The sequence below is a fragment of the Nerophis ophidion genome, linkage group LG24 (assembly GCF_033978795.1).
Source record: "Nerophis ophidion isolate RoL-2023_Sa linkage group LG24, RoL_Noph_v1.0, whole genome shotgun sequence".
Classification (NCBI taxonomy): domain Eukaryota; kingdom Metazoa; phylum Chordata; class Actinopteri; order Syngnathiformes; family Syngnathidae; genus Nerophis; species Nerophis ophidion.
Window position 1 is genome coordinate 38,460,754 of NC_084634.1, and position 13,202 is coordinate 38,473,955.

Here is a 13,202-nt window from a genome sequence, read left to right on the forward strand (position 1 = left end):
TCGAAGCAGGGGGTAATAAAGGAAGATCTCCATCGAGACAGAGAGACTTTTAAAACTGAAGAAAGATAAGGAAGACTTCCATAAACAAGTCATCGATGCTTTTGATCAGACGGAGCTGCGCATGGACTTCATTTAGAAGTAAAGGTAAGACTATAAAAACGTTTTTTTATTAAATGTGCTTTTCATGATGGTATCCTTACATCACACTCAAGTTTATAAGCGCAGGCCTAAATTTACCGCATGCCTTTGGTAAACGCCGGAGTGAGAAGAGGTTTTAAATTAATTAACAGCCCGGCGGCAATTCAAGGAAATACGTTGTGTGTGTGTATATATATATATATATATATATATATATATATATATATATACACATATATATACATATATATATATACATATATATAGCCTGGCCGCCGAGTCAAAAAGTTTTGGGACCCCTGATATAGACTGTACCTCCTGGCTAAATTAGTCCTAGGATAATTGCATTGCAACAATAAAAATGACAGTGTATCATATTTTCAGTTGAAATAGAGATATTTTTTTTTAGGTTTAATCTGTTATTTTCCAACTACCAATGCTAATATAAGCTCGCAAATGTTTTCATGTTTTTTGGTTGGAATTGTTTTTTATTTCGAGCTGGTGACTGGGGTGGATTATCATGAAAATTGTCAACATGAAAGTCATTGGTTGGCCTAAAAAAAAAAAACCCTTTGAGAATGCAAGTTGGGTTTTCCCAAGTTTTCTTTCAGCACCGTGGTGTTTTATCATCTTGTTTTGGATGCTGTACTTCAATAATTCAGTTTGTTTGTTTTTTGGGCAGCGTCATACGGCTTAGAAGTCACGGTCCCAACCGGACAACTCCTCGTCTGCCTTGGTCTGGTCTTGAGGGAAGCGGTCAAAATTGATGTAGCAGGGGCCCTAAAGTGGGAGGGAGAAAGAAAACATGGGTCCACTCGCAGAGCATAAATAAGGCGTCAAGGTGAGGTGGAAGGGATTGACTCGCCTTGCGTATGAGGCGGAGCGTGGGAGCGTCCAGCTGAGCCATACGCAGCTTGTGCCAGTTCATGTTACCAAACCACCTGCAGGGAGAACGTGCAGGGACTTTACAACAAGTAGGACATGTCCATATCTGCGATGATAAGCAAAGAAAACTTTTTCCCCACACTTTGAACCCTGCGCCTAATAAAACGGTGTAGTGGATTTTTGTTTGCCAACGGCCACGATGCTTTGTATTCAACAAATAGTTTTCGTAGAACACCGACAGACACTGTGAAAGTGTGTCATCGTGATATAGTGCCATCTTTTGGACGTGTTTGCACACTGCAGGTGCTGAGGGCTGAAAATATATTTCCTGATTCGTGTCGTGAACCGGAAGAATAAGCGTCCATTGCGTTCCTGCTTGAAAGGATTCTTAATCAATCACTCTAAGTTTTACACTATAACTAAAACAATTTCTACTTACTAAACCACACTGTGATCTGTAGGAGCGTTTTCTTGCATATTTGTACGTGCTTTAGTAATTGAGGTGAATTATATTGTGGAGGAAGCCGTAGTACCGGGGGAACCCACGCAGTCATGGGGAGAACATGCAAACTCCACACAGGAAGATCCCGAGCCCAGGATTGAACCCGGGACCTTTGTATTGTGATGCACATGCAGTAACCCGTCCTCCACCGTGCTGCCCAATTATAAGAAAATCGTAGACAGTATAATATGCTAACAAAGTCTCTGTGTTAGTATTATTTACTTACGATGCCATTCTTCTTGTATTGTTTTAGTTCCGTAAATTCACCAAAAAGTCTGTTTAGCTGATTAAAGAGCTAGCTCTTACCATGAATTGATTAATTCATTCACTTAAAGGCCAACTGAAAGCCACTACTAGCGACCACGCAGTCTGATAGTTTATATATCAATGATGAAATATTAACATTGCAACTCATGCCAATACGGCCTTTTTAGTTTACTAAATTGCAATTTTAAATTTCGCGCCAAAACATCCAGCTGAAACGTCTCGGTATGATGAGGCGTGCGCGTGACATCACACATTGTAGAGGACATTTTGTTCCAGTATCGTTCCCAGCAATTAAGTGATCTGTTTTCATAACAAAATTCCACAGTATTCCAGACATCTGTGTTGCTGAATGTTTTGCAATTTGTTCAATGAAAAATGGAGACGTCAAAGAAGAAAGCTATAGGTGGGAAGCGGTGTATTGCGGCCAGCTTTAGCAACACAAACAGCCGGTGTTTCATTGTTTACATTCCTGAAAGAGGACAGTCAAGCTTTACTATGGAACAGAGATGTCAAGCGAACACGGTTGGATTGGACCACACACACAAAGTATAGTGTATTATGCAGCGATCATTTCGAAAGATCGTGTTTCGAAGAGGGTCCCTTGCGAAGGGCAGAGATGGCCATCGCCACCACCCGTCGACTGGTGCTGAAGAAAGATGCGGGGCCGACCTTCAGTTTGTACAGCTACGACCATATAATCTCGCTAAAAACCTAGTAACACAATAAGCAGATGAGGGATTTTCTAGAATTATCCTAGTAAATGTGTCTAACAACAAATGAATCGCTCCCACTGCCCTCTAGTCTTTTTTTTCCCCTCGTCCTTCACTCCCACTTTCCTCATCCACAAATCTTTCATCCTCGCTCAAATTAATGGAGAAATCGTCGCTTTCTCTATCCGAATCGCTCTCGCTGCTGGTGGTCATGATTGTAAACAATGTTCAGATGTGAGGAGCTCCACAACCTGTGACGTCACGCGCACATAGTCTGCTACTTCCTGTACAGGCAAGGCTTCTTTATTAGCGACCAATAGTTGCGAACTTTATCATTAATGTTCTCTACTAAATAATTTCTGCAAAAATATGGCAATACCGCTAAATGATCAAGTATGACACTTAGAATGGACCTGCCATCCCCGTTTAAATAAGAACATCTCATTTCAGTAGGCCTTTAAAAAAGTTGCAAAATTTATTGAGGTTTTACCATTTAGTGGTCAATTGTACGGAATATGTACTGTACTGTGCAATTTACTAATCAAAGCTTCAATTAATCAATCAGCTTGACGAGGACTTCTGTTTTGTTTGAGCAGCCGTTTTACTGCTGTGTTACAGGCACTGTTTGGAAACAATTAAGATATGTAATTAAACATTTACAAAGTCTTTTGTACAAGTACAATTCAGCGAATATATGTAAAAGTATTAATTTCTTCTAAAAGTTGGTGGATGCAGATTTCTAGAACCCGGAAAATGTGGTACTTACCTGTGACTTCGGACATCTTTGATGCCATTCTTAGTGTTTCCTAACCTCTGGCCTGGCCGGGGTCTGCAAACAAAAACACATTGACTTATATTTCAAGTATGGACTTTTGAAGCAGTTAATTTTATATTGTTATGCTCGCACCTGCACAGCTTGCTAATAATGGACTTGGCTGCTTCACTTAAGTATGGAGGATAACTCAGCACGCCATCCAGAATCTTGGAGTAAATCTTCTGAGGCTCCGAGCTCGAAAAGGGAGGGCTGATTAAAAAAAAAAAAAAAAGGAAACATGAAAGAACAAAACTGCAAATTAAAACAATGTTTCTTTGCTGCCATCTTGTGGTTGATATGTGATGGTCTCATTTATATTAGCAGTTTAGTATAATTGTACACAACAGTGTGTTTTTTGGTTTTTATGACAAAACCCATTTCCATATGAGTTGGGAAATTGTGTTAGATGTAAATATAAACAGAATACAATGATTTGCAAATCATTTTCAACCCATATTCAGTTGAATATGCTACAAAGACAACATATTTGATGTTCAAACCGATACACCTTTTTTTTTTGCAAATCATTAACTTTAGAATTTGATGCCAGCAACACATGACAAAGAAGTTGGGAAAGGTGGCAATAAATACTGACAAAGTTGAGGAATGCTCATCAAACACTTATTTGGAACAACCCGCAGGTGTGCAGGCTAATTGGGAACAGGTGGGTGCCATGATTGGGTATAAAAACAGCTTCCCAAAAAATGCTCAGTCTTTCACAAGAAAGGATGGAGCGAGGTACACCCCTTTGTCCACAACTGTGTGAGCAAATAGTCAAACAGTTTAAGAACAACGTTACTCAAAGTGCAATTGCAAGAAATTTAGGGATTTCAACATCTACGCTCCATAATATCATCAAAAGGTTCAGAGAATCTGGAGAAATCACCCCACGTAAGCGGCATGGCCGGAAACCAACATTGAATGACCGTGACCTTCCATCCCTCAGACGGCACTGTATCAAAAACCGACAATCTCTAAAGGATATCACCACATGGGCTCAGGAACACTTCAGAAAACCACTGTCACTAAATACAGTTAGACGGTACATCTGTAAGTTCAAATTAAAGCTCTACTATGCAAAGCGAAAGCCATTTATCAACAACATCCAGAAACGCCGCCGGCTTCTGTGGGCCCGAGATCATGTAAGATGGACTGATGCAAAATGGGATAGTGTTCTGTGGTCTGAGGAGTCCAAATTTCAAATTGTTTTTGGAAATATTCGACATCCTGGGGAAGCGAACCATCCAGACTGTTATCAACGCAAAGTTGAAAAGCCAGCATCTGTGATGGTATGGGGGTGCATTAGTGCCCAAGGCATGGGTAACTTACACATCTTTCCTGGCCCGCCTGCAGTCCAGACCTGTCTCCCATCGAAAATGTGTGGCGCATTATGAAACGTAAAATACGACAGCGGAGACCCCGGACTATTGAACGACTATAGCTCTACATAAAACAAGAATGGGAAAGAATTCCACTTCCAAAGCTTCAACAATTAGTTTCCTCAGTTCCCAAACGTTTGAGTGTTGTTAAAAGAAAAGGTGATGTAACACAGTTGTGAACATGCCCATTCCCAACTACTTTGGCACGTGTTGCAGCCATGAAATTCTAAGTTAATAATTATTTGCAAAAATAAATAAATAAATACATTTTATGAGTTTGAACATCAAATATCTTGTCTTTGTAGCATATTCAACTGAATATGAGTTAAAATGATTTGCAAATCATTGTATTCCATTTATATTTACATCTAACACAATTTCCCAACTCATAAGGAAACAGGGTTTGTATTTTGAAAGGTGGTGCATATTATTAATAACCACCAAAGTAACACAAGTCTGATGTATAAAGAGTAAACGTGATTGAAGCTACCTTCCCACCAGGAGCTCATAGATGAGGATGCCAAGCGACCAAAAGTCAACAGCGAAGTCATGTCCCTGGTTCTTGATGATCTCCGGCGCCATGTATTCAGGAGTACCAACAAATGAGTACGTCTTCTCTCCACGCACCAACTCTTTGGCAAAACCAAAGTCCACCTACATATCACAATGATTGTTTTTTTTTATTTTTGTATGGAACCAGATGAAAATGTGCTGCATTGAAATGGACTAAACTCACCAGTTTGACGTAGCCACGCACGTCCAACATCAGGTTCTCTGGCTTCAGGTCTCGGTACATGATGCTTTTCTTGTGGAGGTAGGCGTAGGCCTCCACCACGCAGGAGGTGCAAAAGATGGCGATCTGCTCGTCAAAACGCCCACTGATGATCACATAGAGACAATAGTGTGTAACCATGAAATATATTACTTTAGGTCTGAATGTTATGCTATATTGCTATGCTATATAATGCCATAATGTTATACTACATCAGAACTGGGCAAATATTTTGACTCGGGGGCCACACTCAGTGGCATAGTGGTTAGAGTGAGATAGGTAGGTTGTGAGTTCAAACCCCAGCCAAGTCATACCAAAGACTATAAAAATGGGAGCCATTACCTCCCTGCTTGGCACTCAGCATCAAGGGTTGGAATTGGGGGTTAAATCACCAAAAATGTTTCCTGGGCGCGGTCACCGCTGCTGCTCACTGCTCCCCTCTCCTCCCAGGGTGTGATCAAGGTTGATGGGTCAAATGCAGAGAATTATCTAGTGTGTGTGTGAGACAATCATTGGTACTTTAACATTAATGTAGAGAAAAAAATGTGTCTGGGGGCCAAGGTGTACTGTATGTGTGTATAAATGATATGTACACAGATTGTCAGAGTTTGTTTGTGACGAACCCCAAGATGCAGAGATGGAGGCAGGCATCGAATGAGAAAACATGAATTAATTTAAATAATAGAACAAGAACAAACAAAAGGATACTAACACAAAGCGCACGAGGCGTATAACAAACTAAGGGAGCTAGAAAACAAAAAGGACTTTAGCATGGAAGCTAGCAAGAATCGAGCAGGAAACAGAAGGCGTACATGTAATATAAAAACAAACTTGGAAGCAGGGAACAAAAGGCAGTACGCTAAAAACCGCAATCAAACATAGCTTACCGCAACGCTGCAGAGACAAGACAAGATACGACAGGTAGCAACGACAAGAGCGACATCGACATGACAATAATCCAGAAACTGACTGGAGGACAAAAACAGGCTCAAATAGAATCGGGCTGATTGACACCAGGTGTGGCCAGGTGCCAACCAGCCGCAGGTGAGGGAAAACAGCGCACAGGGAAAAAAACAGCAAACAGAGAAAATAAGAGCGCTGACAGGAACTAAAAACAGGAAATACAAAAAACACACACAGAGGAAAAACTAAAACACAAAAACTGTCAGTGGCTAGCCTGACACCGATAGCAGTAACAAATTTGCTGTACACACTAGACAACTTTTCTTTTATTAATAAGTAAAAAAAGGCTGCTAATTAGTCTGCTGACATATGCAGTAACATATTGTGTCATCTGTCTACCTAGTATTTTGTCAACATGAGAGACAAGCGGTAGAAAATGAATTATCAATCTACTTGTTCATTTACTGTTAATATCTGCTTACTTTCTCTTTTAACATGTTCTATCTACACTTCTGTTTAAATGTAACAATCACTTATTCTTCTCTTCTTTGGATGCTTTACATTAGTTTTGGATGATACCACACATTTAGGTATCAATCCGATACCAAGTAGTTACAGGATCATACATTGGTCATATTCAAAGTCAGGGACATATTTCCTGAGTTTATTAACATAATATGCATTTTTTTTTAAATGAAAGAAGATGTGATGTCAAAAAATATCGACCTAATCATAGTAGTATTGACTAGATACGCTCCTGTACTTGGTATCGTTACAGTGGATGTCAGGTGTAGATCCACCTAAGGCGTTTGTTTACATTAGCATTATTTTGATACTTTTTGGTACTTTTCTAAACAAAGGGGACCACAAAAAATCACATTATTGGCCTTATTTTAACAAAAAGGAGAGAGAGTGGTCGCTGAGGGCGGGGGAAAAATACATTGGCATCAAACTCCGTAGCTTGCTAGCTTGTGCACGCTAGCTTTCTGAGACTCTTATTTTGTTAGCACAGGCAGGATGAAACAGGTCTTTTATGGTGAAGACAGGAACTGTGCAGTCTGTCTTTAGAGTTTTGACAGCAGGTACGGCCCAAGAGTCTGTTGAAATAAAAAGTGTTTCTCTCCGTCCTGTCAGTGACTTTTTTCTTAGAGCTCGCAGCAGCCAGCGTCATCTCACAAGATCCTCGGGTGCCGAGAATGTCAAACAACTGACGAAAGTGAAGTCTTGGTGAAGATTGATGATTGCTCATTTGTATGTCTATTTGTTTCATGCCTGGCTTGCGGTCGACTGACACACCCTCCGCGATCGACAGGTAGCTCCCGATCAACTTTTTTTTAGCTTTTTTGGCTTGTCTCATTATTGTTATCAATTTGTTTTTGTAAACCTTATATTTCGTTTAAGCATCCTTTGTTCTTACTTTTATAAAGTCTCTATAAAGTTTGTTTTTCTTTTTACAAGCATTCTGTAGTCCCTTTATAATCAAAGGCTATTACTATTATTTTCTCGGTTTGGTTTATACTTTATGAAGTTTTGCACTTGTTTTGTTTTTCTTGTGTTTTTTGTTTTTGATTGTTTCATTACATTTGGATATATGTGTCGGCTTAAATGATATTCATGAAGTAAGATAATGTATTATGTCAAAGGGGGCTGGAAATTATAAGATTTTCTTCATCCTGCTCCTTCTCAGGAATTGTGTTAATTCAAATTGTATGATTGTGATACGATTATTTATCGTTCTAAATGCACATCAATGAATGAGATAAATAAAAATGAAATGAAAAAAAAGACAAAAAACATAATGCCCACCCCTGTGCTACAGTATATCACTATGCTACATTATGCTCTGTTGGGATCTGAGCCGTCGTGGCTTGTGCAGCCCTTTGAGACACTTGTGATTAAGGGCTATATAAATCAACTTTGATTCACTGATATCATTATGCTATATTGTTATTCTGCAGTGATATACTATGTTGTTAGGTTATGCTACGATTTGTTATAGTAAGCTATGCAATGTTACTTAAGCACTTATTGATACAGTACATTTACACAAATACTGTACTTTTACTTAGAATACTGGGCATTGTTGTCCAAGGATGTATTGCACCAATGAATGTGACCATTTTTGCATTTGATTAACAAACATTTTATAAAAATAAAAAAAAACACACTCTATGGTGGCAAAGTAAGTGTGAAAAACTGAAACTGAATTAAAGACAATTAAAATGGAACAACGTATTTCATTGTTTAATATTGCTATTGTTTTTTTTAAATGTATTGTTATTGCTATTATTATTATATTGTGTTTTCCCTTACACTTCTTTAAGTTTGGTCCAGATCTCGCCGCCCCCGCAGAACTCCATCACCATATAGATGTAACGTGTGTCCTTAAAGGCTGCGTGAAGTCTGAAAGAAAAACAATAACATAACATCACCAGGTTTGAAAAACAATAACATAACATCACCAGGTTTAGGTTACAGTAGCCTTTAGGGATGGGAATCGACAACTGGTTCTTGTTCAAAACCGGTTCCCAGTGTATGAATTCCTTGGAATCACATGCCATTTAGTCAAACGGTTCTATTATCAATGCTTCCAGGTGGGAATGATGCGTAGGACGTGAATAGTGATGTCAGATCTCAAAAAAGCAAATGCATGCCGCAACAAACTCTCTAAAGTTGACTACATTTAACTAGAAAGGATTGCAACAGCGCTACTTCTAATAATTATACGGCTGATATTTCATCAAGAGGAGGACATGCGAGCAATATGCTGAAACATTTAAACATATCATCCATCTATCCATCCATTTTTTACCGCTTATCCTTTCGGGATCGCGGGGGGTGCTGGAGCCTATCTCAGCTACAATCGGGTGGAAGGCGGGGTTCACCCTGGACAAGTCGCCACCTCATCACAGGGCCAACACAGATAGACAACATTCACACACTAGGGACCATTTAGTGTTCCCAATCAACCTATCCCCAAGTACATGTCTTTGGAGGTGGGAGGGGCCTATCCCCAGGTGCATGTCTTCGGAGGTGGGAGGGGCCTATCCCCAGGTGCATGTCTTTGGAGGTGGGAGGGGCCTATCCCCAGGTGCATGTCTTGGGAGGTGGGAGGAAGCCGGAGTACCCGGAGGGAACCCACGCAGTCACGGGGAGAACATGCAAACTCCAAACAGAAAGATCCCGAGCGCAGGATCGAACTCAGGACTTTCGTAATGTGAGGCAGACACACAAACCCCTCTACCACCGTGCTGCCCCATTTGAGCACTTATAAATGAAAGTCGCGTATTTAACAAAAAAAAAAACAATCTGAAGTTGTCGTAGTTGTATTTTCAAGTTATTATGTCATGATTTTAATAGTCCGGCCCATGTGGGAATAGGCTTTCCTCCATGTGGCCTCGGAGGTAAAATTAGTTTGAGACCCATTTTTGATTGATTGATTGAAACTTTTATTAGTAGATTGCAGAGTACAGTAAATAATTCCGTACAATTGACCACTAAATGGTAACAACCCAAAAACTTGTTTAAGTTGGGGTCCACGTTAATCAATTCACTATATCAATTAATTCCAGCTCTAAACTAAACTAAATTGATGCTAAGCCACCATTTTTTCAAATTTTTTCCCCCAAATAAGAATCGATAAGAGGAACCAAATATTTAAGCAGAATGGAAAGTGGAAACGGAACCGGACAACTCTTATCAGTTCCCATCCCTAGTAGCCATGTTGTTTCATGCTGACATCGTGTGTGTGTGTTACCTGACAATGAAGTCGCACTGGAGGGCTTTAAGGATCTTCTTCTCAAACAGCATGTGCTCCTCCTGCCTCTTGGCAACTATGTGCTTCTTACTCACCCTCTTTATGGCGTAGTACTTCCCATAATTCAACTCGGTCATCTTGCAATGACAACAAATGGTTAATAAAGACACGCAGTTTGCATTAAAGCACGGGCATTAAAACATCGGGCACCAGCTCAACGCGTCCGAAGCCTCCTACTCCGAGGGTGACCGGATCTCCTTGATACCGGCCCTCCTGGTACAGGACAGGAACCAGGTCCTTAAACCTCAGGGTGGAGCTGGGACTACAAAAACACACACACACACACACACATCACAATACATAAGGAGATTTCAGCATGCAGCTCCTCTAGGACGCTCACCTGGACTTTGCAGGATCTTTGGCCTCCTGGAGCATCTTGGAGCTGTCGGTAAAGATGAATTGGATTTTAGTCACAAAGGAGTGCTGGGGAAGATGATATTGCTGTGCATACTCATCAAACAACTCCAACTGCTCCACTGGGATTGTCTCTTCAAACACCCTGAAGGAGAACATACATCAACATCAAATAATGAGGAAGACAGAAGTATTTGAGCACACACAAAATAGTGGCTGCGTGACTATGGTCTCTGCTCGCACCCAATCCAATCCAATCCAATCCACTTTATCTATATAGCACATTTAAACAACAATAACGTTTCCAAAGTGCTGCACAGCCATGTTAAAAACAATTGTAGAAAAAAAACAACTAAATAAATAAATAAATAAAATAAAATTAAAAAAAAGAAGTATATATATATATATTATGCTCCACCAATGACTGAATAAAAACAAAAAACAATAAAATAAAAATAAAAAAATAAATATAAAACCAATAAAAACAATATAAAAACAAATATGATTAAAAACTATTTTAAAGGGTAAAATCAATTAAAACAGTAAAATAGAAATCAAAGTGTATAAAAAAAACAGAGGACAACAGAGGACAGAGGACCACACAACTCATGTAGTGTTAAAAGCCAAAGAATAAAAGTGGGTCTTAAGACGAGACTTAAAACACTCCACTGTGGAAGCAGTTTGAACATGGAGGGGCAGAGTGTTCCAGAGCTTAGGGCCGACCACAGAGAAGGCCCTGTCTCCCCTGGTCTTAAGTCTGGTCTTGGGCACCACGAGCTGGAGCTGGCTTTCGGACCTCAGAGCGCGCGCAGGAATGTAAATTTGGATAAGGTCCGAGATATATTGAGGTGCCAGTCCATGTAAAGATTTAAAAACAAACAGCAATGTTTTAAAATCAATTCTAAAATGAACAGAGAGCCAGTGCAGACTCTGAAGAATTGGGGTTATATGCTGGTGTTTCCTGGCCCCTGTTAAAAGTCCTGCAGCCGCATTCTGGACTAACTGCAACCGGGAGAGAGCTTTTTGGCTAATGCCAGCATAAAGTGCATTGCAGTAGTCCAGGCCACTTGAAATAAAAGCATGCAAGACTTGTTCAAAAAGGTTAAAAGATAAAAAGGGTTTAACCTTTACTAAAAGACGAAGGTGATAAAAACACGATTTTAAAACGCCATTGACTTGTTTGTCTAGTTTAAAATCGCTGTCTATACTGGTGACCTTTGATATCAAAAATAACCACAGACGTCTTATAACCTACTCAGTGGCCTAGTGGTTAGTGCAGGGGTGTCAAACGTACGGCTCGCAGGCCAGATCAGGCCCATGAACAGGTTTTATCCAGCCCGCGTGAAGAATTTGCCAAATATTAAAATGAGCTGCTTTTTTTTTTTTTTTTAAACAAAATAAACTGCTGTTTTAAATGTGTCCACTGGATGTCACAATGGCAATTCTGTTAGGCAAGCACGGTTTATACCGGGGCCAAGCAAGAGGTATTCAATAAAGGGTGACAGTGGCTCCTCCTCCTCGACCCACATGAAACCTAAAATCTGCCGTTTTATGTCTTCTGCTTCAAACACATCGTCATTTGGCACCTTCGTTGCCCCAAAATGTCTCTGTCAAACACGAGAAAAGTGAACTTAACCCTTTTGATTAGTTTTTACCTTCAATCCCAAAAAAAGCTGTGACTTAAAGTTTAATCATGGCTTTGTAGAAACACAGACAAAGTCTATGCTCATTTTGTTTCTCAAACTGCACCAATTGCCTCATCATTTTCAACAAACTGGAAGTGTTTTGTCCAGAAGATTATCCATGATTTGTACATTTTCAGAATGTGCTTGTTCTATTTTTGGCCAAAGTAAAACAAAGAAACCAACCTGGAGTTGTCTTTATCTTTAAGTTATCATGCCATGATTTTAACCCCTCCGGCCCACTTGGGAATAGATTTTCCTCCATGCGGCCTCTGAGCTAAAATGAGTTTGACACCCCTGGGTTAGAGTGTCCGCCCTGAGATCTGTAGGCTGTTAGTAGAGATGTCCGATAAAATCGGCCGATAAATGTTTTAAAATGTAATATCATAACTTATCGGTTTCAAGAAATAAAATTAATGACTTTTTACAACGCCGCTGTACGGAGCGGTACATATCCAGTAAAACACAGACGTAGGGAGAAGTACAGAGCTGTTGCGTCTTCCAGTCAGCAGCCCCTCCCATCTCCCCTCACACAACACAGGAGTTGAAGACTGCAGTACGAGAAGTTTACTGGCGACGCTTGATGACCTCATCAAACCGCAGCGAGCGGAGCATAACCACAACAAGAGTGTGTTGTTGCCGGTGCTGTAGCCGTGGCTAACAAGCCAACTCGCTCGGTGAATGACTAACGACACCATGTCTATTATCTGAAACTCTACTGAATTTGCATTAAATCAGGTTGTTTTAGCTAAAAATCATGCTGAAAGATCTAGCATGTTGCAGTCATTGTTTATTCCCGTTAATTCTCATTAATTCCCAGGGAATGATTCCAACTTTGAATATTCCCGGAATTGTGCAACCCAAGTGCTGACCAACTCAAGCTCGACCCCATGAGTAGTCAATATTTTAGGGATGTTCAATGGCAGCCGTTTGCCATAATGACGCGGTGTCCAGATACTTTTGTGCGTACAGTATGTTG

General features: G+C 40.2%; 1 protein-coding gene across 3 annotated transcripts in view; it reads right to left on the minus strand.

Annotated features, from left to right (window-relative positions):
* Positions 1 to 410: 410 nt before the first annotated feature.
* prkg3 (protein kinase cGMP-dependent 3) overlaps positions 411 to 13,202 on the minus strand; it is a 65,067-nt gene continuing 52,275 nt past the window's right edge. For 2 of the 3 annotated variants that reach the window (XM_061885998.1, XM_061885999.1), the window contains 10 exons: positions 10,639 to 10,686; positions 10,528 to 10,569; positions 10,338 to 10,449; positions 10,128 to 10,264; positions 8,684 to 8,773; positions 5,432 to 5,573; positions 5,186 to 5,349; positions 3,410 to 3,526; positions 3,269 to 3,331; positions 411 to 1,079 (listed from right to left, as the gene is read on the minus strand). In XM_061885998.1, the coding sequence (XP_061741982.1) occupies positions 896 to 1,079; positions 3,269 to 3,331; positions 3,410 to 3,526; positions 5,186 to 5,349; positions 5,432 to 5,573; positions 8,684 to 8,773; positions 10,128 to 10,264; positions 10,338 to 10,449; positions 10,528 to 10,569; positions 10,639 to 10,686 (1,099 nt within the window). In that variant the 3' untranslated portion in view covers positions 411 to 895. The remainder of the gene's footprint in view (positions 1,080 to 3,268; positions 3,332 to 3,409; positions 3,527 to 5,185; positions 5,350 to 5,431; positions 5,574 to 8,683; positions 8,774 to 10,127; positions 10,265 to 10,337; positions 10,450 to 10,527; positions 10,570 to 10,638; positions 10,687 to 13,202) is intronic. The other variant, XM_061886000.1, reaches the window with a different exon arrangement.